General features: G+C 42.1%; 1 protein-coding gene and 1 long non-coding RNA gene across 3 annotated transcripts in view; one reads left to right on the forward strand and one right to left on the reverse strand.

The window, feature by feature from the left end:
- LOC125283410 (uncharacterized) overlaps positions 1 to 26,610 on the reverse strand; it is a 140,081-nt gene that overhangs the window by 36,710 nt on the left and 76,761 nt on the right. The window contains exons 7-12 of one of the 2 annotated variants that reach the window (XR_008961317.1): positions 10,795 to 10,962; positions 9,200 to 10,695; positions 7,600 to 7,725; positions 7,225 to 7,373; positions 1,826 to 2,521; positions 646 to 879 (exon numbers count right to left, since the gene is read on the reverse strand). This is a non-coding gene — a long non-coding RNA (uncharacterized LOC125283410). Of the gene's footprint in view, positions 1 to 645; positions 2,522 to 7,224; positions 7,374 to 7,599; positions 7,726 to 9,199; positions 10,696 to 10,794; positions 10,963 to 26,610 lie in introns of both variants that reach the window. The other variant, XR_008961316.1, reaches the window with a different exon arrangement.
- Positions 1,499 to 17,101, forward strand: KRT23 (keratin 23). The gene is made up of 8 exons (XM_026512863.4): positions 1,499 to 1,963; positions 7,625 to 7,707; positions 9,277 to 9,433; positions 10,612 to 10,773; positions 10,861 to 10,983; positions 13,728 to 13,948; positions 15,072 to 15,103; positions 16,700 to 17,101. The coding sequence occupies exons 1-8, from the start codon at positions 1,568 to 1,570 to the stop codon at positions 16,783 to 16,785; spliced, it is 1,260 nt and encodes a 419-aa protein (XP_026368648.2). The 5' UTR covers positions 1,499 to 1,567; the 3' UTR covers positions 16,786 to 17,101.

The following is a 26,610-nucleotide window of genomic DNA, read 5'->3' on the forward strand; positions in this document are numbered from 1 at the left end:
TTTCTTCATAGAAGGGGCACCCAACTCGTGCAGGAAAATCCAGTAAACGATCGTGGAAGGAGTAACCCTTGAACTACGTCTGGGAGTCAGGGGAGCAGGTGTGGGCAGTCAGGCAGTGAGTATCCGAGCAGTGCAAACAGCACAGACCGAGGCAGTGACACCGAGGAACTCGTGGCTGAATTACACGGCACACGCAAATCAGCTCTGAATCAGTCCCCTCCATGAGCCCCTGATTCTTTATCTGTAACATGGGGACAATAACCCTTGCCTGGCTACGTCAAGAGTGGTCATGTACATTTAACAAAGACCATCAGAGGGCCATGGGGAAGTCCCATTACCACCACGATGGAAGAGAATCTTTAGAGGGCTCTGTCAAGATTCAACTCAGTGATGACAGCGCTATGTGGTGGAAAGAGCCCCACCGTGGCTTTGCCTCTAACCCACGATCTGTCCTCTGCCACGCCCCCCCACCCCTCCACCCAGGCCAGTTTTCCACATCTGTAAAATGAGTGGTTTGGATGGAGGTACACAAGTCCCTTCCAACGTTGCCATTTTATTTCAAAGTCCCCTTTAAATCTAATTGCTAGTAACCAGCATGTGGCTCCCCACCCCCAGACTATTTCTTTATTCATTTCTAACCTTTACCTTGGCAGATGAAGCGTAAGATTCATCAAGCACGTTAGACAACCCATGGCTCGTTTCCTGTGCTCCTCCATCCCCTGTGCAGGTCACAGACACACAGAAGCCAGCCTTTTCAGGGCTCGGCCGGGACAGGGCTGCTGGCCAGTTACCAAAGGCTGCATTCCTCCCAGAGGCCAAGGAAGTCCTGGTGCAGGCTGGGTTGTTTGGTTTTGAGGTGTGCTGGGGATGAAAGGCACCCTGGAAGTGGAAGGCTCGGTCATTCATTAATTAATTATAATTGAGGGTTTGTTCTTAAGAATGATCCTTTGAAATTACTTTCCATCAAACAGTAACTGCCACAAAGGCATCAGATATTCAGAACATTCTCCGTCTCCTCAGCATGAGTATTTTTATTCTAGGGCCGGAGATTCTGATCTGGCTCTTCCCTTTGGAGTCTCTCCCACCCTCACTGTAGAGCTGGGGTTTGTTTATTTGGGGCAGGGGAAGGCGTGTGTATCTGTGTGGTTAATGTCTACTTTTTAAAAGGAAATCCGTACTACACCAAATAACCTTTTTGTGAACTTCAGTCTGATTCTTTTCAGATAAATGGTCAAGGAAAAATTCCACAGAAAGATGAGAAAGACACCTGAGACTAATACCCACTCATGTCGTGGGCCACCTCCCAGTTACAAGAAGGGAGAAGCAAACTGGTATACTGATGTGGTTCTAAACAACAACAACGTGTGTGGAGGCCCAGGGGCACTTCGGGATTGACCAAGAGGAAACACCTGTTGCACAATGATATGATCTTGTTGGTACAGTTGTCAGGGAAGGGAACTCCCACAGCAAAGGGCATAAAACCATCCAGGGCAGTCTGGGGCGGCTCAGTTCTGCAGTGCCAGGGAGCAGAGCAGAGCCCAGCCCTGCACCAAACACAGATGGGACCATGAACTCCAGCCACAACTTTAGCCAGACCCCCTCAGGCTCCCTCCATGGCACGGGAGGCCGCTGGGGCCAGCTGGGGAGCTTCCCTCGGGCTCCCAGTGTCCATGGGGGGGCCGGGGGTGTCCACATCTCCCTTTCCTTCAGCTCGCCAAGCTGCCTGCCTCCTGGAGGGCCTTGGGGATCTAGAAGAGGCAAATCGCTTCCAGCTGCGAGTGGGAAGGAGGTGATGCAGGGCCTCAACGAGCGCCTGGCCTCCTACCTGGACAAGGTGCGTGCCCTGGAGGAGGCCAATGAGAAGCTCGAAAGTCGCATCTTGAAGTGGCACGAGCAGAGAGATCCCGGCAGTAAGCAAAATTACTCCCAGTATGAGGAAAACATCAGCCATCTGCAGGAGCAGGTAAGATCATGGGTGGCCCTGGGCCTCAAGAGGGGGCTGCATTTCCAGAGAGCCGTGGGAGGAGAAATCGGTACAAAAGACAAGTTCCAGGAAAATGGCAGAAGAGCTTAAAGTAATTGCGAACAAAGGTGTTTGAGGATATTTTCTTGTTGTACCTTTTGGACTCGGGAAAGCCTATTTTGTGTATTTTGTCTTCTATACATAAATTATATAGAAAATCCAAAAACTGCAAGGCAACCAGCTGTTGTCTGGTATCACTTAAGATCCAGGAACGTCACAGTAATGATAAGGGCCGGTATTCATCCCTCCTGCTCAGGGCACAAGAGGCACAAGAGAGCATTTACTTTCTCATTACATCGGTTCTGCTCCATCTCAAAAGTCCTGGCGATAGCATGATTCCCCACAGAAAGAGGGCTGAGTTACATGATTTTGGAGATCATACCTAAAGGCTGTCACTTCCCCCGCGGATGCATCATCCTGACATTCCTGGATATTTCCTCTCGAGGGCTGCTAGGAGTTCTGCGTTCTTACTGCTCACAGCCCTGAAAGGGCGTATTGCTAGAAAAAATAAAATAAAATAAAATAAGCACAATTTTTGGAATCTTAGAATTAGGAAGGGTTATGAAGACTTCTTTAAAACATAAAAAACAATTTCAATCGAACATTTAAAAAAGCTGAGCTTATACCTTCTGGGATGTCTCACAACACTGGTTAGAAGTGCAGGGAATCCAGTCAGCTCATAAATTATTTTTTAAAGCTATGTAACTTCCCTCTTACGTCAATTGGTCCCAAAAAGTTCCCTGTAAGATGATGATTTTACCCATCCTAGAAAGGGCATCACGGGTTTCCAATATTTATACGGTATTTCTCAACCCTCAGTTGTCCTTGCTTGAATGTAGGAAAGACCAATCAAGATAATATAAATCTGTCCTCATAATGAACCCTAATTATTGAATAATCAACCTAATAACTGACTGTGTAATTACCCTAACTATATAGTACATGGTTGTCTTTGCAAAAAAAACAAGGTGACTCAACAAACCTCATCATATTCTTTTCATTAATAAAGTTACTTTTGTTTTAGAATGGAGAGAAAAGAAGGTTTTTGCAAATGGACAGCTGAGAACTTAACTCCCAAAAGAAACGTGAGGTCAGACCCGGTCAAATAATTCACTAACTGACAGCAGAGAGAAGGAGGGAACAGGGAAGAGGGAGGAAAACATGTATTGAGCCCTTATTGTATGCCAGCCTTCATGCTGGATATTTTAATACCCATAGCAGTACCATCCGAGAGCTTTCTGTGCTGATGGAAACATTTGATGTTACCTGATTCAGTTCTTACAATGACCCTGTAAAGAGACTGAAGCTCAGAGAGGTGAAGCAGCCACCAAAACCACCAGCAAGATCTCTAACCCAGATCGGTTTCTAATGGCCTCACAGTTCCCGCAGAGCACAGAGCTCACTAGCCTACCTCCTACAAACACGGTACTGCTTGTTAGTGGAAATAATGCATGACGGTTGCATTGTTAGTCATGCGACACACATTTCATACACATTATCTCATTTTGTGAAGCAAGTATTCTTACCCCCAATTTGTAGATGAGGAGACTGAGACTGAGTGGTTGCCCGAAGTCTTTGGAACAGAACAGAGAAAAGTGAGCGAGGGCAACGCCAAGGAGGGGGCGGCATGTCCACTCTCTAAGCCCACTCTCTAAGCCCGGGATTCTGGGTTCTGACTTTAAATTCTGGGTTATAAATTAAATTCAGGTTTGAATTCCACTCTTTTCTGGATTACTTATTTTAGTTGTGTTTTTTTCATTGAAGAAAACAATTCTTTGAGGTTGAGGGTGTTCTATTTGTCCTGACCTCCCCTACTCACAGGTAAGAAAACAGAGGCCCAAAGGATACAACAACCCACAAAAACCAGGGGCTGACCCCTGCCCAGGCCTGGATGAAATGTGATCAGTAGATACAGTATTCTTCCACCCCCACCTTAGGGATCTTTAATGTTACTCAAAAAGTCTGTAAGAAAATGAGTTCAAAAATTAATCCAATCCTTTTGAAACATCGAGTTGGAATTAGTCATAAGGATATGTGTATTTTAGAATGGCTCTCAATAGTACCATATTTTGGCACTGTGGTTTATGATAAAAAAATTCTATTCTCTTCTTCCTGGAACAAGATTACACACCCTGGAGCAACAATGCTCTACTAATACGCCAACTAGAGTGTTTTAAACGAATGAACTCAGAGCCTTGGGGGAGAATCCGGGTGATTAATTACAACTCACAATGCAAAACCTATGCTTCACAAATTATTTCTCAACCCATCCTCATCATCCACTTATGACTGTGAAGGATGTCTCAGACAGAGTGGCTTATCGTAATATTGCATCAAGTAAGCCTGAACGGGGGAAATAATTTTGGTTTTTTTTTTTTAAAGATTTTATTTATTTATTCGACAGAGATAGAGACAGCCAGCGAGAGAGGGAACACAAGCAGGGGGAGTGGGAGAGGAAGAAGCAGGCTCATAGTGGAGGAGCCTGATGTGGGGCTCGATCCCAAAACGCCGGGATCACGCCCTGAGCCGAAGGCAGACTCTTAACCGCTGTGCCACCCAGGCGCCCCATAATTTTGGTTTTTAAATGTGCTCTATATCAAGTGCATTTCAGATCTCCCCATTCATGTACTCGGAGAAGAAAGCTGACTGGGGGACTCAGATTCTTGATGTGGGTTTTGCAACAGATAAATTACCAATTTAACTCAGAAAAGCCAAATAAGCCCACATTGTATTTTTGATGTTCTGACTCCATGAAGGGAATACCGTTTGCTGTCTCTGGATGTCAATCAACACCTCAGTGCACAGGGTCCCCAGGCTTTCGTGGATGGAGCTACTTTTCGTTTCCTATGAGCTTAGATAATGGAAGGAATAAAGAGCCTGGAAGGAAAAGCATTGGTAGCAGCGCTGCAGTGGGGAGACAAGGAAGTATCTACAGAATCCTTTTTTAGAGCAAAGGAAGTAGTCATAGTACCTTTTGAAGTCCACCAAGGGAAGGAAGAAAGGAGTTGGGCAGGGCAGCAGCCTGGGTATCTCCCACCACGGACAGGAGAAGTTAGGGGGTGCACCTCAACATGGAGAACTTGGGCTTTATCCGGTACAGATATTGGCTCTGATTACGAAAGTGCTGGCTTTTTTCTTTTTTAAAAATATATTCCCTATACTGTACTTTTCATCCCCGTGTCTTATTTATTTTATAACTGGAAGTTTGCATCTGGTAATCCCATTTACCTATTTCACCCACTCCCCTTCCCTCCTCCTCTGGCAACCACCAGTTTGTTCCCTGCATTTATGAATCCATTTCTGTTTGTTTATCCATTTCTTTTGTTTTTTAGATTCCACGTATAAGTGAAATCATATAGTATTTGTCTTTCTGACTCATTTCTTATTTCTATGGTATTTTTCTGTCTGACTTATTTCAACCAGCATATACCCTCTAGGTCCATCCATGTGGTTGCAAATGGTAGGATCTCATTGTTTTTATGGCTTGGTAGTATTCCAGTGTGTGTGTGTGTGTGTGTGTGTGTGTGTGTGGCACATCTTCTGTATCCATTCATCTTTTGATGGACACTTACGTTGGTTCCATATCTTGGCTCCTATAAATAACGCTGCAATGAACATAGGGGTACATATATCTTTTCAAATTGGTGGGTTTTTTCTTCAGGTAAATACCCAGAAGTGGAATTACTGGGTCATACGGCAGTTCTATTTCTAATTTTTTGAGGAGCCTCCGTGCTGTTTTCCACAGTGGCTGTACCAATTTACATTCCCACCAACAATGCACAAGGGTTCCCTTTTCCCCATATCCTCTCCAACACTTGTTACATCTTGTGTTTTTAATACTCGCCAATTCTGACTGGTGTGAGGCGCCACCTTACTGTGGCTTCCATTTGCATTTCCCTGATGATGAGCGATGTTGAGCATCTTTTCATGTGTCTTTTGGCCACCTGTAATATGTCTTCTCAAATGTTCTCTTATAAAAGAAAATTAAACACTTTACATTTTTCTAAATTCATATAGTTTCAACTAATCTTTCAGAGTGTCTCCAGTATGCCCAGAATATGCTAAGTATGTTACAACATTATTGTACTTCACTTCTTCTAATCTAATTCTCGTAACTCTGATGAAGTGCCTACTATTATTATTACTATTGCCATTTTATGGATAAAGAAAATGAGACGTGGTAAGCTCACTCAGCTAGGAGGTACAAGAGCAGGACCCCAGGCCCTGCCCTTTGAGTTCCAGACCCAGTGTTATCACTGCATCTGAATCCTGCCATTGTGCATTCATGATACCAAATTCCAAGTAACCAGTGGAGCTTTGAATAGGAGCAGATCTTCAAAAGGTGCCTTTGTACTGGGGTATAACTTTGTTCTAAGGAAATCCTTTCTAAATAAAGGAATTATCTGTTCAAATACGATGGGAATGTCACAGGATTCTCTGCCTCCAACTAAATCACGAAGTTTAGAGCTAGGATCTCTACTAGTTTCTACCACAAACTCCTTATTTAACAGATGATGAAATTGAAACCCAGGGAACAGGGTGACTGGCCCAAGTTCATGCCAATGGTCAGTAATGAAGTAAAAAAGAAAATCTCCAGCTCCTAGTTCAGCACAATACTTGACACAAAAGTAAGCCGTAGTATGCTTTTGACGTTGAGACATCTTCCACCCAATTTTCCTGAAGACGGTGACATATATCAAATGAGCACTACTGCGGTTACAACTGCCTAGAATTTACAAATCATATACGTAAACGCAATTGCTCAAGTAGAAACTTTCAACAGTATTTTTCATTTTAAGGTTAAAAAGTATATAAACATCTAGTAAAAGTCTTAACCAGAGGCTTTACCACAGTTAAAGTTTATTAAGCTGCCAAAAAATTGCTTCAGTTAATGTTTCAATAGCTACAATTAGGGCATTCTCATCATGGAATAATTTACAAACACATACACATACCTACAAGTTATGTGAACGGTTATAGTCACTTTGGACAAAAAAATAATTATGGCATGTCACATGACTCTTATAAAATTCATTTAAAATCAGTTCAACAAACTGGTTTCAGTGATATTTTGATACTTTGCTCAGTATCACGGATCAGGAATATGAATGCTACCACAAGGAAGAATTATGTTCATCTAAAATAACTATTGTGCTTGAAGGGAGCCAAACTAAGAGTCACAATAAAAACAGGATTAGAACCTGAAACTCTTGGAACATCACCAGATGTGCATGAGCTCAAATGAAACACTAAGATACGTTCGCCGCCCTAGAAAGCCAGGAGGTACTTTGAATGATGATTCTTCTTCCCCTTCCAATGTCATTCCTCCAGCAGCTCCATCAATCCTAGCCTGTCAAAGTGAGTGTGAAAAAAGACAGTGAAGTGGCTGCAGGCCATGTTCTTACCTTAAAAACCATTCTGATGCTTTGTACCTAGTAAGTGCTCAGTATTTATTGATTTATTGATTATTGGTTGTTCCGCTGCCAGAAAGGAAGTCATCTATGCTAACAAGTCATCTACCCAGAAAATACAGTTTTCGGAAGTGCAGTCCTCCCCTGGGAGAGTGTCTGACTTACGTGAGTCTTGTTGTGTGTTTCACAGATCACGGATGGCAAGATGACCAATGCTCAGATCGTTCTTCTCATTGACAATGCCAGGATGGCAGTGGATGACTTCGGCCTCAAGTAAGTTGCTCCTTCACCCTATTGTGGGGAGTTTTCATTCGCTGTTTTTCTTTTGCTTTGTTTTGTTTTGGGGGTTCCTCTTGTTTTTGTTTTGCTAAAGCAAAACTTATTTCACCCTTAGCCACATGTAATATCTTTATAAAATATAATTAAAAAGCATAATATGAACAAATACTTGACTGGACCCTACTTTAAACAAACTCGATTTAAAATACACCTGGTGATGGGTAGTAAGGAGTGCACGTATTGCATGGTGCACTGGGTGTTATACGCAGCTAATGAGTCATCGAACTTTACATCAGAAACCAGGGATGTACTGTATGGTGACTAACATAATATAATAAAAAAAATTAAAATAAAAAAATAAAATAAAATAAAATACACCTTGTAGAATGGGGAAATTTGAATATGAACCAAGAATTAGACGGTATTAAAGAGTTATTATTAGCTCATTAGGTGTGATAATGTTATTATGCTTATGTAGAAAACTCTTTTTTATTTTTTTCTTATTTTATTTTATTTTATTTTTTTTAAAGATTTTATTTATTTATTCAAAAGAGATAGAGACAGCCAGCGAGAGAGGGAACACAAGCAGGGGGAGTGGGAGAAGAAGAAGCAGGCTCATAGAGGAGGAGCCTGATGTGGGGCTCGATACCATAACGCTGGGATCACGCCCTGAGCCGAAGGCAGATGCTTAACCGCTGTGCCACCCAGGCGCCCCCTATTTTTTTCTTATTTTAATTCCAGTATAGTTAACATACAGTGTCATACTCCTTTCAGGTATACAATAGAGTGATTCAGCACTTCCATACATCACCCAGTGCGCATCACCACAAGTGCGCTCCTTAATCCCCATCGCCTCTTTCCCCTCCCCCCACCCATCTCCCCTCAGGTAACCGTCAGTTTGTTCTTCACAGTTAAGAGTATGTCCATCACTTAGATTCAACAGCTGTTAACGTTTTACCTCATTCTTTTTTTTTTAAGATTTATTTATTTATTTATTTATTTATTTATTTATTTGAGAGAGAGAGGGCATGCAGCAGGGAAGTGCAGAGGGAGAGGGAAAGTGAGAAATCCAAGCAGACGCCGCACTGAGCACAGAGCCTGACCTGGGGCTCAATCTCACGACCCTAAGATCATGACCTAAGCCAAAACCAAGAGTCAGACGCTTAACCAACTGAGCCACCCAAGGTGCCCCCATTTTGCTTCATTCTGAACAAAAATTCTTGCTTTTAAACAATGTATTCCTAAGTATCTAGGGGTGAAATGTCATGCCTATAATTTAGTTTAAAATACAAAATAGAGTATAGATGAAGCAAAATGTTAACAGTTACTAAGTCTAAGCAACGGGTATATGACTCTATTATTTCATCCTCTCTTATTAAAGCAACAACAACATTGAGTCACCATCAGAAAAACCTGCATGAAACAGACCTATGAGGGATGCATGCATTCATTTGCTCCTATTAAACCTAAAAAGTAAGAGACTCACCTCTAAACTAAGGTGAATCCTTACAAGGCCATGGCCTTCCAACAACAGGTGTATTCTTCTCTTCCTTCCAACCAAAGGTATGAAAATGAACACTCCTTCAAGAAAGATCTGGAAATTGAAGTTGAAGGTCTCCGAAAGACCTTGGATGATCTGACCATTGTCACAACAGATCTGGAACAGGAGGTTGAGGGGATGAGGAAAGAGCTCATTCTCATGAAGAAGCGACATGAGCAGGTAGGACTCCCCATGAGCTCCTGGCAACCAACACAGTTCTTAATCTGCACATTCAGATGATTCAATAGCCCAGGAAAAACCACCATCTGAATGCCAGTCCTAGCGTCCTTCAACCTAAGTAATTATAAGTAAGCATATAAACATCTAATTTTTCCAGCTTCAAGGTTATCTATTCAGTGTCATGTCCAACAGCCAAAATACAATCACAAATTGGGGGACAGTAGAATTAAGAGAATTTGCCACTAACCAAGGTAAATAAAACTAGTGGCAAAAATGAGGAATCTTAATTTTCATAAGCATTTAACCGATTTTGAAAAAGTTACCATCTATCTAAAGTCCCTGAGACTCTGATGCAATAAGAGAAAAGCAATCCCTGTTTTAGGCAAACAAAATTGCTTACGAACATCAAAGAGCCTCAATTCTGAACAGTTGGTTAGACAATGATTGTTAATTAAACTTTTCCTACAGTTTCTGATTTTCTTTTTTTTAAAAAAAGATGTTATTTATTTGAGAGAGACAGAGATAGCGACAGAGATAGCAAGAGAGAGCACAAGCAGGAAGGAGGGGAGAAGTAGGCACCCCGCTGAGCAGGGAGCCGGACAGATGCAGGGCTCGATCCCAGGACCCTGGGATCATGACCTGAGCTGAAGGCAGATGCTTAATCAACTGAGCCACCCAGGTGCCCCTCTTGATTTTCATGATATCCTACCCGTGTCAGCCCTACAGAGTCATAATGCATTGACGAGATATTAAAAGTCTTTATACCTTTTGGCTTTGGGTTGCTGAACTCCTTCTCAAAAGCTTTAGCCTCTAACCTGAAATGTTCAACTGTTGAATTGTGCCATCACTTCACCCATGAACATGTGCTGAAGGGTACTTTACACGCTATGGAAGCATGATTCTTTGCGACACATTTTCAAACAGGGATTAAGTCAGTAATCACAGAGGCCATTTGATTACCTAACTAGTGCTATTTTTTATTCTATAGTTATAATAGAAAAAAAAATACAATGTTTTGCCATCAACGAATAATAACTGAGAAACCAAACCACACCAGTAAAAGAATAACAACCACAAAAGCTGAATTTTTAAAAGATCTGTTAACTGCTGCCAATCAACACACCTCTGGCCTTCTAATTATCACAGCCAATTCATTTTCTTTCTCTGTTATTAAACAGGAAATGGAGGAACATCATGTACCAAATGACTTCAAGGTCAGTGTGAAGGTGGATTCCACTCCAGGAGAAGATCTGATTAAGGTCCTGGAGGATATGAGGCAGGAATATGAGTTTATAATAAAGAAGAAGCATCAAGACTTGGACGCTTGGTATAAAGAGCAGGTAAAGGAAAGGAGCTCAAACCTTCCAAAGGTTCCATTTCCATGTGGTCCCAATGCCAATGCCTCTGTCCTTTGCTTGGTCTCCTAGTCAGCCACCATGGCCCAGGAGGTGGCCAGTCCAGCAGCCGTGCAGAGCAGCCAAAGTGACATCCATGAGCTGAAGCGCACTTTCCAGGCCCTGGAGATCGACCTGCAGGCACAGCGCAGCAGAGTGAGTCTGGGCTAGGGTCCGGTACCACGTCCTCCACAAAGCCTCTCTTGACTTCTCTCCTGGGCTCCCCTCCCCAGCTCCCTTGGAGTTCCCACTTTACATCCAAAGTGTTCAGGATGAGAAAGATAATGAGCGCTATCATTTACTGAGGCGTCCACATTGTGCACATTGTATGCCGGGGGGTCATTAATGTTAACTGCCAACAATCCTCACGTTAACCTTTCCAGGTAGGTCTTTGTGTTCTCATTTTACAGATGAGGAAACCAAAGCTCCAGACAGTTAAGTAAACTGGCCAAGGTCACACAGATAGTTAAGTGGCCGGTGGTGAAGCCACCTGGTGTTTGGGAGAGATGTGAGGATCTAGAAGGCCCTCATACTATCTCCGCCAGTGCTCTCGCCACTCACAACCAGCCTACCCCCTGAAACCCCAACACAAAGAAATTCTGGCGTCACCATGAACTGATGGCAAATCCAGGCCTGGCTGACGTCAAAGTACTGCTCTGTCCACCATGTAGACATCTTATCACCCAATAAACTCTACAGACTTATATCGAAGTCATTTCTATAATTTTCATGGTTTTTCGTAAAATGTTTTGTATGAGTGTCACAAACACTCAAAATTCATTAAATGAAATCTATCATTTGATTCCCTTTGTAGACTATCTGAATCTTCCAATCATTCATCAATATCATTTCCAAGTGCTACTCTGCCCTTGATCTTGAGGAGAAATAATTGGCTCATTCTGTTGGCAGGTACACATAGTAAATTACTGTTATGTTTTAGGAATAAGTGATGATGAACAGACATTTAAAATGTACACTGTCAAGGTGATAATAATGAGCACAGGTATAATTACAGTGTTTTATAGTTTTCAAAACATTTGGACATACGGTATTTCACAACAACCCTGTGAGGTCAGCAAGATGTTTACATTCATTTTCATGCATTCTACTATCTGACATTATTCTAAGTATTAAGGATTTTATAATAAGGGAGTTTACATTCTAGTGTGGATGACAGATCATCAAAATATACGATATGTGAGACAGAGAAAAGGGCTACCAGGAAATGAAGCACGGAGTGGGGAGGTCAGGCATGCTGGAGTGTGGAGCGGCCATTTTAAACAAGGTGGTCACGAGAGGCTTTGCTGTTAAGGTGACAGTTGAGGAAAAACCTAGAAGTGGCAAAGAGGTGTATTACGCAGCTACAGAGAAGGGGCTCCATGAGGCACAGGTGTGTTGGATGGGTCGGAGGAACAGCAGGGAAGCCAATGTGTCTGTGGTGAGCAAACGAAGAGAAAAAGAAAGATGAGAAGAAGAGGGAAGGGAAGGGGAGGGCCTTGGGGTAATGATGGGAGTCAGACTGCATAGCCTTGTCCCTTGGAGGGAGGTCCAGAGGAATTTGGAACAGCAGGTACGGACAACTCTCCAAGGAACTTTGCTGTAGGTGAAGGAGAACAAAGAAACCGAATGACAACTAAAGGTAGCTATGGATTCAAGAGAGAAAAAATTTAAAGTGGGAGAAATTATTCTATTTGAAAGCCAATGAGAAGAATCTGGTAGAGAGGAAAATATTAATGATGCAAGAAGGCAGGCAGTTGCTAAAATGACTGGAGCACAGATAGCTCAAGTATAGTAGCAGGAGGGAAGCGAGAACCTGGACACAGGTTCACGTGTGTGGGTGGAAGTAATGGTGCGAGCTTGTGGGAATCCTCTCCCGATGGCTTTCATTTCCTCCGTAACACAGGAAACAAGGCCATGGGCTGAGAGAAAGGGGAGGCAAGAGGGGGTCTGAGGACAGAGGAGAAGGAAGGCAGTAGCCCTCTGGGAGAACAGGGGAGTGATGATCGCAGGCCAGGCAACATTAAGTGGCCCCTGAAAGTTAGCAGCCATCACCAAGTGAGAGTATCCAGCACAGTTACGAGTTTCTCCTGGAGATTAAAATTATGTGCTCCAGAAAAGCAGGTGGGAAATCCAAACAGAACAGGGACTTGAACTCAGTTCTCTGTACCCTAGTGCAGCAAATTCATTGTGCAGCTTTTAGAATTTCCTCAATAATGAGAATTTGTTTCCATTGTCATAATCAACAAGCATTGCTTGGGACTACGGTTGCCAGACACCAAATTAAAATATAGGTCATCCAGTTAAAATTGAATTCAGATACAAAACAAAGGTGGGTTTTTTTGTGGTTTTTTTTAGTATAATTATGTCCCATGCAATATTGAGGCAATTTTTAGGACGTACTTATGCTAAAAAATTACTTGTTGCTCATCTGAAATTCAAATTTAACAAGGTGCTATTTTATCTGGCACCCCTCTTGGACCCTTCTCTGAAGATACAAAGCGACAGTGGTCCAGTTACAGTTTCCCCCGGAGTTTTGCACCTAGCCATAGACACAACAGTGAGCACAAGGAGGAAAGGAATAGATCAGGGCAAGGCAGCATATACCCAATCCCAAACGAGTAGCATACACAGTAAACACTGTAAGAGTGTAACAAAGTTGCCAAGAGCTCCCGGACACAAAGAAATGCCCAGAAAATGGGCTTCAAAAGTCCTGACTCTCGTCCACTCCTCACTGCCCAACCCCTAAACCTCTGAGTCAGCCAGCCGCCCACCTTTGCACCCCAGCAGCCACCAAGACACCTAGCAGAGTGGTCAGTATACTAACTACTCGACAAGCCCACATTATTGAAGCAATCAAGCCATCAGTCAATTAATAGAAGAAACATCATTTCCTCTTTCAGAAATCCGCTTTGGAGAACATGTTATCAGAGACCCAGTCTCGGTACTCCTGCCAACTCCAGGACATGCAACGGGTCATCTCCCGCTATGAGGATGAACTGCTACAGCTACGCCACGACCTGGAGCGTCAGCACAACGAATACAAGGTCCTGCTGGGCATCAAGACCCACCTGGAGAAGGAAATCGCCACCTACCACCAGCTCCTGGAGGGAGAGAGTGAGGGGTAAGGCAAAGGCTGGCAGGGGAGGAGGACGAAAAGAGCATTAGGTTTTTGTGCGTGCATTCCTATACCTCAAGGGAATGTTAGCAATCATTGCTCCAGAGAAAGGTTTATGTCGAATTTCTTCTGGATATTTAGATCAGATTGTAGTTCATTAAGTAGCAAGCATGAATTAATCAGCTATTATTCCCAAGGCACTAAGGTTTGAGGTCAGTAGTTAAAATTAATATATTAAAATCTCTAGAAACAACTAAGAAGGCTTGGCTATAGCATTTCCCACTGGGAATGCACACAATTTTGGCTCAAAAAAAAAAAAAAACCCCAACAACAGAGGGGAGTATTTTAGCCTGACAGCAAGAAAAGATTCCTAAGAAATTGAGAAATCTAGATTCTTCAATCTGGTATTTCTTTTTTTTTTTAAGATTTTATTTATTTATTTGACACAGAGAGAGACAGCCAGCGAGAGAGGGAACACAAGCAGAGGGAGTGGGAGAAGAAGCAGCAGGCTTACGCTTAACGACTGAGCCACCCAGGTGCCCCCAATCTGGTATTTCTGACCAACTTGTCTGGGAGGTGGGGGTACATACATCCTATGACCCAAAATAAAAGGTTAGAATTTTTTTTTAAGAGATACATAAAAAGGGGCACCTGGTTGGCTCAGTCAGCAGAGCATGTGGCTCTTAATCTTGGGGTCATGGGTTCAAGCCCCACACTGGGTGTAGAGATTGCTTAAATAAATAGACTTTTAAAAATAAAACAAGTAAAAATGCATAAGTAAAAGACTATCAGACCAAACCCTGAACAGTCTGAAAAGCCCAGGGCTTCCAGGCTTCAAACCCAGATCCTGGAAAAGATCCCAGTGGAGGCAAAGCCTGCAGCCAGCTGAAATAATGGAGGTGGTTTGGTAGACTTCCCTTGACCCCAGGGTCAGTGGGAGGCGGTATGCACTTCCTTCTGGATCCAGGAAGGGTTTCCATGAACTCATGACCTTGAGACTACAGAGCTCAATTATCCTTATGAAGGAGCTATGAATTTACAAGCAGGCAAAGGAAGTTAGTTCACCTTAAGGGGTTTTTATGATTGTTGCTAATACTGGAATGAGCTGTAACTCTTGTCATTTTTATAGGACAATGGAGGAATCAAAGTCAAGTGTGAAAGGTAAAAGAAATTCTTTCATTGTTTGAATCTACTTTTTAAGAATGAATCAACATGTTTATTCATTCTATAGTACTCAGAATCCTCACGGTACTCCAAATATCCTGTGTTGGGTTTTTATTTCACTCCCAGACGGCCAGGAATTTTGAATTAACTTAAATTAGATGAAAAGGAAAAAGTGGGCTCTCAGTCTTGTCTTCAATAATGTACACACAAGTTCTCTGCCAGCAGTAAAGCAGACAGCAATAATCACTCGTACTCTTAGATCTCTGTTAAGTCATGGAGTCTGTTTACTAAACTCCTAGGAGATTACCAGAAAACGATTTCACGTAATTCCCCAACTACATTCTGTTGAACAATAGTGTTCCATAAGACTTTAATTGTGATTTACGAAAGATGTGTCCCATGGCCAGAAATGGTTGAAATGCTAGGTACTACTATCCCCTTCATGAACAGTCATGCACTTCAGTAAGTTAAAGATGGACCAGGCACTCTGAGGAAGAAAAGGAACAGGAAAGAGAAAGAAACATCAAAAGTTTTACTTGGCTTAACTCAGTGTCACCTAGTATCTTTGACCTGGGCACCCATTTTCTTTAACATCTCACGGAAGAGTTCTAAGAAACCACAGTCTGGGACAAGGGGCACTTTTCTGATTAGTTTGTGGTAAAAGTGTCCTAAGGTATTAGAGGTTTAGAGAATTGGGGTTCCAGGCACCATCACGGGCAGCTGGTCTAACTGCCACCCCTCTGTGAGATATCAACAAATGGTCCTTCATCCCCTCCTTATACATGTCCAGGAACAGGGAACCATTACTTGAAGGAGTAGCCCAATCTGCTGTTGGAGAGATTTGATTTTTTTTTTAAGATTTTATTTATTTATTTGACAGAGACAGCCAGCGAGAGAGGGAACACAAGCAGGGGGAGTGGGAGAGGAAGAAGCAGGCTCCCAGTGGAGAAGCCCGATGCGGGGCTCGATCCCAGAATGCCGGGATCACACCCTGAGCCAAAGGCAGACGCTTAACGACTGTGCCACCCAGGCGCCCCATGGAGAGATTTGATTTTAACAAAGTTCCCCCTGTGTCTCTCTTAATGTCAAGTTTTCCCCTTGGTCTAGAATCAGTGTCCTGGTGTGTTGACAAAACAAATACTCAAATAAGTAATAACTTTGAAAACTGACCATGATAAACATCCCTGGCTTCTCACCCATCCTTCATGCTTTCTAGATCTTTAAATGAGGTGCCCAGAATAGCGCTGAGTGCTCTGTTAGTTCACAGAATCTGTGCTGCAAGTGCAACAAAGCCTGCATAAGCAGGAAGGCCTCCTCAAGGGCATGTTGCCAGAGCCTAGATCCACCAGGTCTTGGATGCAGGTCTTGGCCTCTAGAAGATGACACTATTCACACACGCTCATTTCCTGGAGGGTGAGGGGAAAAGCCTTCCTTGGTGACATCTCTTCACTCCAGCAGAGCCCACCATATTGCTGAGTGATCATTTTGGAAGCGACAGAGAAGCTTCAGGTACTGATAGCAGGGAACCAAAAATGAGTATTTCAGATGGTGGGAGAAGCATGGCAGTGACCTTTTCATTGCTTTTTCCCTCAGCTCCAAAGATCAAGGCCATCACACAGGAGAGCGTCAATGGAAGAATAATTCTTTCTCAAGTGAATGAGATCCAAAAGTGTGCATAAGGCCAATAAAAGTTTCTGCCTATTATAAGAACTACTTTTCTCCAATGGAAATCCTTGCCCAGACACAAATGGGTGGGAGTCCTAAGATGTATCCTTGGAGTTATCAAACTTATCGACTTATTTTTTTTCTCTGTAACAATCTCACCAGACATTCCATAATGATCTTAATACATTGCTGCACTGTTTGAATCAAAGTATGAGTTCATGAGCTTTTTAAAGCTCTACTTTCCTACTACAATCTTCAGATTGCCATCACTACGTATCTGTTTTGTAGCCAATAAAACTCTATACCAGCTGCATCAAGTCTTTGTTTACGTCACATCATATTCACGTCACTTTTATATCAAGGTCTCATCCTAACAAGGGATTCTCAGGGCATTGTGCGTGAAAGAAAGGGACCTTCGTGCTTTGAACATACCTGCAGCAAGAGACACTGGGCAGAATTGTTACCTTGCAACGTAGGGACGAGATGTGGCTCATGAGGCTCTCCAGACCTCTGCCAACAGAGAAGGGGAGGCCTAAAAAGCTTCACTGAGAATGTGAGATGACCAAAAATTATTCTAGCTCAAATACATACCTACATACATAACTTTAAGGGCCTAAAAGAAAGTTAAAGCTAGAAAAGGGAATTCAGGGGAAAAAAAACCCAATCCTTATTACAAATATACACTAAGACCCTAAAAGGGGAAGTGACTTGTCCAAGATCCAAAATGCAGATATTAGAATCTGGAGTATTATGTTGAAATGGAGTAGGGGCTGAAGCACAGAGACTACGCACCTCTGTCCTCTCAAGAAGATGCCTTTTTCTCAAACTGTAGCAGAGGGAGCCACTGTTCCAAGGCTGGTACAGAGGAGCAGTGTTGGAGAAAAGGAAGATCGAAATCCACATATCTGCTAAGGTGTCATCAGAATGCTGTACATGGAATTATAGGATATTCGCAACTTAAGGGACCACAAGCACAGGCTAGTCAAACTCTCCCATTTTACAGACAAATAAACTGCGGCCCAGAACAATAAAGGCATTTACTCAAACACTCACTGGATTGTTGCTAGTCTAAATCCAGCTCTCTTGACTCCATTAACAGTGGTTGAACTAAAAGTGGTGTAATGTAGTTCCATTATCATCTAACACATTGGCAACGCCCCCACGTGTTTTTTTATCTCTACATTTTAATACTTTCTTGGAAAGGATTTCTTTTGATATTTTCTGAACTGGGTATCTGTCAAAACTGAATTAGTCTTCCCTTTAAGGCAATTAATTGGTGTTTCTGATTCTTAATGCCCAAAGAATGGAAAACCAACTCCTAACGATCTGAAATCAGGCAAAAGGAACCCAGGATAATCACATCATTGCAAAAATGTGTTATTGGTTTAAATGAGATATACTAATTCTCTGGAGTAAAATTATAAATTTATCTGTACTATATGATTACTTCAAAGAATCTCAAAAATAACCAATATATGAACAGTTTCAGTGAGGTTTTTTTGTGCGGTCTTTGTCTGCGGAGACGTTTGATGTTTTGGGGGACAAGAGAGGATCCATGTTAGACTTTATTATTTCTCCTTTTCTGTTTCATTTTACTACAAGAACTTCCTTACATTAATAGGGTACTAGAGTCTCAAGGCAGGTCTAAAAATTAAATTTTTTCCATTTTAGCACAAATTTACTCTCTCATTTTAGACATTATTATCTCTTTCTTAAAATCTAAAAATTATGCATTTAATATACATATTTTCTCAATGTGAAGTTTGAGCATTGCTAGCAAAATCTTTTGAAGTATATTCAAAAAAATATGATAAGCTGAAGGGAAAATTATAATACTATGCCCAGAAAATAATCACTAATCTTCCATTTACCACCATAATTTATATATGATTTGGCAATAGGAAATCATAACATATGAATAATTTTTCAGTCAGGGGTCTAAAATATCCTTGAAGTGTTGTTAATTTTCACTGTATCCATTAAGGTGATCAATTCATCCCAGTTTGCCCAGGAAACCCCTCAGTTCCAGGCAAACTGGGGTGGTTGGTCACCCTATTAATAATTAATTGCTCTTGGGGCGCCTGGGTGGCACAGCGGTTAAGCGTCTGCCTTCGGCTCAGGGTGTGATCCCGGCATTATGGGATCGAGCCCCACATCAGGCTCCTCCGCTATGAGCCTGCTTCTTCCTCTCCCACTCCCCCTGCTTGTGTTCCCTCTCTCACTGGCTGTCTCTATCTCTCTGTTGAATAAATAAATAAAATCTTTAAAAAAAAAAATAATCCATTGCTCTTGCCTTGGTCCATTTAAGCAGCTATAACTACACCACAGACTGGGGGGCTTATGAACAACAGAAATTTATTTCTCACAGTTCTGAGGGCTGCGAAGTTCAAAATCAAGGCACTGGCTGGTTGTGTTCTGATGAAGGCCCTTGTCCTGGTGCACAGTTTGTGTCCTCGAATGCGAGAAGAGGCCAGGGAGATGTTAGGGTCTCTTTTGTAAGGAAACCCATTCATGAGGGCTCTACCCCCATGACCTAAGCACCTTCCAAATGCCTCACCTATCACCTGTGGGGGTTAGGAAGTTAATATATGGATTTTTTAGGCCATAGCATCTCTATTTCACTAAGTAGAGACAAGCAGAAAAAGTTAAACCATTTACCTGAATAAAGAGACAATTGTGGGGCACCTGGGTGGCTCAGCTGGTTGAGCGTCCGACTCTTGGTATCAGCTCAGGTTATGATCTTAGGGTGGTGAGATCAAGCCCCACGTCAGGCTCCATGCTCAGCAGGGAATCTGCTGGAGATTCTCTCCCTCTTCTTCTCCCTCTACCACTCCCCTCCCCACTCTCTCCTTCTCTCTCTCAAATAAATAAATAGATCTTTTTTAAAAAAAAGACAATTGCATGTGAGGCAACATAGAATAACTTCTCCCCTGCATCTAAATCATCCCAAAAATATTTCAAAATACCCATTACAAATTGATTAGTGCCGCATGTTTAGGTGACTTACTAAGCACAGAAGTTTTCAGTTGTATTTGGTTTTGACCAACACACACCCAAACCACATAAAGGATTTGGTATTAAGTTATATTGTTTTCATTCCAGAAACACTTTGAGCAAATTGCACCTATTCCATTACCCAAGACCCAACTAAACAAATAGTTGGCTAACCCAGAGAGATATAAAATATTACTTTGGAAATTAATATTTATGGCAACATATTTTCCAAAGGTACCATAACATGGCTGAGTGGATAGGCCCATCTAATATGTGTCCATCCAATCAAATACATGCCTTTACTAAATGTTTATTTTTCCATTAATGCTTTTATACACCTACCCTGTTAATGATGTGTGAAATCGGGAATTAAACCTATAAAAAATTCATTATTGAGGAATGTAGCAATTGTACGTCGGGTGAAGAGGTCATAAAATTGAGAAGAGGGCAAGAACCGTAGGAAAAAATGGTAAGAGAAAGAGATCCAAGAATGCTTTAGGGCAGAGGTTCTCAAACTCCACTGCATTTCAGGATCTCCTGGAGAGATTTAAGAATTCTAATGGCCAGGCCATTATAGGTCAATTAAATCATGGTTTTTGAAGGTCGGGACCCAGGCATCAATACATCTGAAAGATCCCCAAGTAATTACAACATATAGACAATTTTGAGAACCTACCACTTCAGTCCATTTCCCACATTACTAATTGTTTAATACTCTCATAAGAATGAATGACAGCTAATAGAAAAAGAAAAGCTTCCAAAAGCTTGTGAAGATAGAGTTTCATTTTACCAGACTGGAAGGTCCTTCCCAGAAGGACAACTGAATAAAAACTTACAGGTAAGACAAATACTAATATGAATTTCACAAAACTCTGCAAACTCACTTCTACCTGATCTTAGTAAAATCCCTTTCAGTTGCTTAGTCAAATATTTTCCCAGTGTTATGCTCCTGTAATACGTTTCTGTGATGAAAATTTGCCATGTTATTTCAGTTTCTTCATTTCCTTCACCTCTTACATTTTTTTATAGCAAAACAAAATAGTAACATATGCAGGTAAGAGATTCACGGGGAAAACATCCCTAAGTGAAGTAAGTAAAAAATTTAATTTCAGGAACACCTAAGTAACTCCTTCCTTAAGGTAATATCAGATTGTTTTAGTATTTCCCAAATGCACAGTTTACATTTCTCTAATAGTTAATCAGGCATCACATGGAGTTAAAAAAAAAAATAGTAGCATTAGAAGAAAACAGGAATCAATTGACCAAACCTTCTTGGTAAAGAGATGAGGAAGCTAAAGTCTAGAAAGGTTAGCCCAGCTCTCCTGGGACTCAGATCTCATTCTTAGCTATATGTAGCATCCCTGACATACGGAAACATCAGAATTGAAAAAAGCACCATAAAATTTTTAAAACTCATAGCAAATTAAAAATAATAATTCTAAATGAGTGAACAATTAAAAAACCAAAATAATTAAGGTATGAGCTTTTAAGCTGGAACCAATTTGTAAAAATGCCAATAATTGCCAGAGAAAAGTAAGCCTGCAATAGGTACTAAAGTTCGGATATTTTTTTTTCCGTACAGATAGTCTTAAATATAAATTATTTAATGACAGCTTTATGTAGCATGGAGATTTTTTTTTTAAAGTTCACATTGTGGGGCGCCTGGGTGGCACAGTGGCTAAGCGTCTGCCTTCGGCTCAGGGCGTGATCCCGGCATTATGGGATTGAGCCCCACATCAGGCTCTTCCTCTATGAGCCTGCTTCTTCCTCTCCCACTCCCCCTGCTTGTGTTCCCTCTCTCGCTGGCTGTCTCTCTCTCTGTCGAATAAATAAATAAAATCTTTAAAAAAAAAATAAAGTTCACATTGTGTCAAATAATATAGCATACCATTTCTTTGGGATTAAAAATAACCTAATTCTAAAAATACATTTTATGGACATTAAGCAACACTGTACCATAGTTACATACACACCTATGTAGCCTTTCACAATAGAAAATGGATACTAAGTAACAACATCATTTTCTGGCTATGTCGTAGGTACTGCTGGCCTCAGTGAACCCACACCACCAGGTCTCAGGCCTTTCTGAAGTCTTTCCCACGTAGACTCTGAGCTTGACTGTGTGACTTGATTTGGTCAATGGAACATCAGCAAGCAAGACACAAGCAGACGTTTAATAAATGCTTACACATCGGGGCTTATATCTTCTTAGAATTGCCCTCTAGGAAGCCAGCTGCCATATGAGAAGCTCACTTACCCTGAGACAGCCACGCTGTGAGGAAGTCTAAGCTAGCCTCACAGGGAGGCCACATGGAAAACTGAGGAACCCAGCCAACAGCCATAACCGAAGTTCCAGACATATGACTCCGCTCCAGCCATTGCAGCTGGTTCCCAGCCTTTCAAGCCAAAGAGGCTGAGGCCCCAGACATCATGGAGCAGAGATAAGCCAGCCCCAATATTCTGAATCTGAAATTCTGACCCACAAAATTATGAACAAATAAAATGATTGTTGTTTTAAGCCAGTACGTTTGGGAGTAGTTTTTCACGTGACCATGGATAACAAAACAGAGTATTTAAAATAAGAGTCTATTATTTGTTCAGTGACAATAGCTGATTTAAGTCTAGTCCAAACCTTTCAACCGAGATTTTAGTCGGTGAAATGGATCTCTACGGAAGTCCCAGTCCAATAATCACAGATGAAGCACCAAAACATCCAAGAGAAAAGTCAAGATCCTCACTCTTCAGAGAGAGCAGAGAGCAAAGCCAATGCCCATGTATGTATGTTTACAGCTCTCCTCTCTGCCTCTTCACAAATGGGGACCAAGCAGTGTAAGTCCAACCCGGAAAGGAGGGACGTCCCCTGCCCTTCGTTCAAGCACACCGGGATGCCCACGTAAATTCTCCTTCTTCTTATCTTTGAGTTTTGATTCCTTCTGACTCTGTCTTTCAGTTCCTCATTCCAGGGACATTAACAACATCTCTATAAACAAGCTAACAGTAAGTATCACGCAGACCAAGAGCTTCACTGAAAGGTGACCTGTTTTCCATGTAGGCGAGCAATGCTCTCCTTCACCTAAAACTGCAAGGCCTTAACCTACAGATTAAGGTGATCATGATTATCGGGTAGCTCTTAGTTATAATGTTTTTTAAGTCACTAAGACCCTTAAATATTGTCCATTCATTCTAGGCCTGTCTCTTCACTAGGCTATACTCTTATATCAATAAATACTTTCAAGATTTTTGGTGTTTATATATATATCCTCTGAAGTGTTTTGTTGGTTATTTGTGTATCATAAAATGTTGGTTTCTCCGCCTTACCACATGACTGAGATCACTCCCATGTGGGTGAGTCATTCCCCATCTCATTTATTCTATCATAACATCTATACGTCACCTTCTTTCTGAAGAGGATTAGAGAGTTTCTCAAATATATTTGCAGTGAGGTCATGCAAAAAGGAAAAGATGACAGTGCCTCTGACATACTTCATGATCTAAACTAAACAGACTTAGGAGTTTTACCGAAGAACTCTGAGTATGTGTGTGTGTGTGTGTGTGTGTGTGTGTGTGTGTGTGTGTTATACCACTACATGGACTGTCCGATGCACCAAAACTTCTCTTTAAAATTTAAATTAGAAGCCATCTAATAAAATTATGAGTCACTGAATAAAAACCATATGTCAATTTATGCTAATTTTAAGTACGCATGCACAATGTAAACTCACCCATGTGACATATGTACACACATATACTAGAAGAAACTTTAACAATAACAACTATTCTTGACTGACCTTTGCATTCACGATCTCATTGAACACTGTCACAACCCTGCAAGGTATTATTATCCTCACTCCAGGCTAAGAAAATTGGGGCTAAATGAATTAACTGACCTGTGGTCATATAGCTAGAAATGGTGGAACCAGAATTTGTACCCAATGTACTTGCTCTCTTTATTGTATCATGCAGTCAAAAAATGGTTGCTGAAGAGTTCTAGAAAACCTTAATGCAGGCAACACGTTTTGATGAACTCTTGCTGATGGTCTTTATCTAAGGTGAGAGTCCAGAATGTAGTGTGAAATCTGAATGTACACTGTACTAGAATACTACAAAGGAGTCAGAAATACACACTCAGGACTAGAGACGGACAGGCTTTTATGACTAAAAGCTACCTTCCCATGTCCCAAACCTCAAAGCATTCAATCCTCTGTGTACAGAGGTCAACACCAAGGAAGGGCTTAGCAAGTTCCGAAACTAGAGGACCTCACCCCTTAGTCTGTCCAGTTAGACCTTACACTCACTTCTATCAAAGTTATATCCCCCACACACTCAGAGAATAAGAAAAAGAAGGACAAAGAGAAGATGGTAACGATGGATGAGCCATAGTTACACAAAATATGCTCGAAAGTCATCAAATGGAAACATTTTATCCAGAGTGTCATCACAAAAACATATCGTGAAGATTCCCATTCATCATGTCCAACATTCTGGGAAGCAGTCATTTGGGGTCAACATCTAATCCCAAAACTTATACGTATATCAGTGCTTCTGAAATCTTAATATGTGTGTGTGTGTTTTTTAATCTGATGATCTTGTTAAAATTGCACATTCTGGGTTTCTAGTAGGTCTGGGTTGGAGTCCAAGATTCTGCATTACTAACAAGCTCCCAGAGATGCTGAACCTGTTGATTCAGGGACCACACTTTAAGTCGCAAGATGAGCTCAATCCATTAGCCATTGATAAATCCCCTAGAATGAACGTCCTATCCACAAGCCAGTCTCAATAGATTTAGTAGAGGTTGAACTGGATGAAAAATACAGTAGGAAAGGTGGCATCATTAGAATCCGATCGGCACCATCTTGCTCAAGGCAAGTGAGGCTTGCAAGAGTACTCACTGATTAAGAAAATCCTTGAAGAAAGGGTTTCTTGGTTCTGGTCAACAGCGGAAAACAGAATAAAGTCAGGGAACCAAGGAGACTGATCACTTTGTCCCAAATTATTCCTGGCCTCATTGCATGAGTACCTGACATGAAAAGTTCACCACTAGCCAGACCCATTGGAGAGGGTGAAAAACACCCATCAGAAGTTGTCTATCATGCTTCTCACACAGCACTAAAACGTATGCCGCTATTTACACAGGCATATTCGCCTATAAAAGTCTTCCTAGATTCTCTTCAAGGACCATTTTGTCACTCAGTGAACCAAACAATGGCTGAAGTTTTAAGCAAAACAACAATAACTCTGTGAAATTACGTCCTGTTCCACGCAAACCAGCTTGACCTGGCTGTTTTCATTATTGTTATTAATTTTACCATTCTTTGTTTTCGAGAAATCCACATATGAGTTGGAATTAAGAACCAATCAGGAGGCATTTATTAAGCTTCTGGCACATGCCTGCTATGAAGCCAGTCACTACGAGGAAGACAAAATAGGGAAGCTCATGAAGTCAGAACTTCTGAGAAGGAAATTAAAATACACAAAACCGTCCCTTTGCCCAACTGTAATGCCTGTCACCCATAATCATAGTAAGTAGTCGTAATAATTACACCTTTGTTGGTGTTTTGATAAGGAAATTGATTTGAGCTGAGAGACAAAAGAAAGCATGTCTCTCCAGTAAAGCTCTTTCTACCCTCTTGAAATTTTCTCCCACACTCAACAAAAACTTCATAAAGTCATCCGTGACCCTTCTGCCCATTTCCACCAAGTCAACTCCTATGACTGGGCCTCACACCCTTCTCAAATATCAACGCATTACCACACGGCCTTCCCCTCGTGAGGCCCAGCTTGTTTTTCCAGAGGGCGGCAGTCATTACCTGAATGGCAGGTTTGCGATGCAAGCCGCCTTCATGTAGGGCTTTGGAGGCATCACGCCTGGGTTGTCATTAGTGTCCTCTGAAAATAATAATCAGGTGGCAGACCAAAAAAGGGCATTCCAAGAAAACTCATTAATTCAAGTGTTTGGGGAAACCGTGGAAAATCTAAATGTATTTATCTTTCAGTTATTCAAAGAAAGGTCTAACGTACACACAGCGATAACAGTCACCTAAAAGTTTACGAGCTATACTTGCTACAGCGCTGAGAGTTGGGAGAGGTTACACACCTACGGGCTGGCAGCTCTGAGGAGGGAGGTAGCCCCTTCCATCATTCCTGCACGGACAGTGGGCTGAGCCATGTTATGGGGACGTGGGTAATTCCATTTCTCACTCTGTCCCCTCTTCTTCCCTCTACAATGTTAGGTGGTTAGAAAGTTCTAGAAGAAGCCTCTCTACAGGAGACAAGGCATCATTATCTGTCTTCCTCCTCTGCCCCTACCTCTAATACGGATGCACCTGAGGCCAATAGCAAGAGAGGAGATGACAGTACTCAAGTCTTCTCTCTTCCACCCCAGCCACACTGTTCCTGGGCCGGTCAGAGTGACCAGGACGGGATTCTGTGTCAGACCATACTGGGGCTGCCTTCGAATAGCAGATGTCCACAGTCTGTGCCCTCCCTGATCACAGGAAGCAGAAGGTAGAAATAAGCCCCCAGTGACAAGCATAGTCCTGCTGACTATTTTTACAGCAGGCAAAGTGTTAAAACCACAGCGTCCAGACAGGTGCTGCAATGTCTTCAGGCAACTGGCAGAAGGAAGCCTGCACTTCTGGGCAAGCCAGACACCCATCCGGGGTCCAGACCCTGGGCAGGCTGGGTGGGAGGGAGCCACAGGACACCTGAAGTGGGGCAATGATGGAGAGTAGGGTCAGGAGCTGAGGTCAAGGCTTTGATACACAAATATGCTCTGCCAGTTTCTTCCGGGTAGTCCTTAGAGTTCACCGCTCCCCACCTCACCCACCAGGAGCACGTAAGGGGGA

Source organism: Ursus arctos, unplaced genomic scaffold (assembly GCF_023065955.2).
Source record: "Ursus arctos isolate Adak ecotype North America unplaced genomic scaffold, UrsArc2.0 scaffold_24, whole genome shotgun sequence".
Classification (NCBI taxonomy): domain Eukaryota; kingdom Metazoa; phylum Chordata; class Mammalia; order Carnivora; family Ursidae; genus Ursus; species Ursus arctos.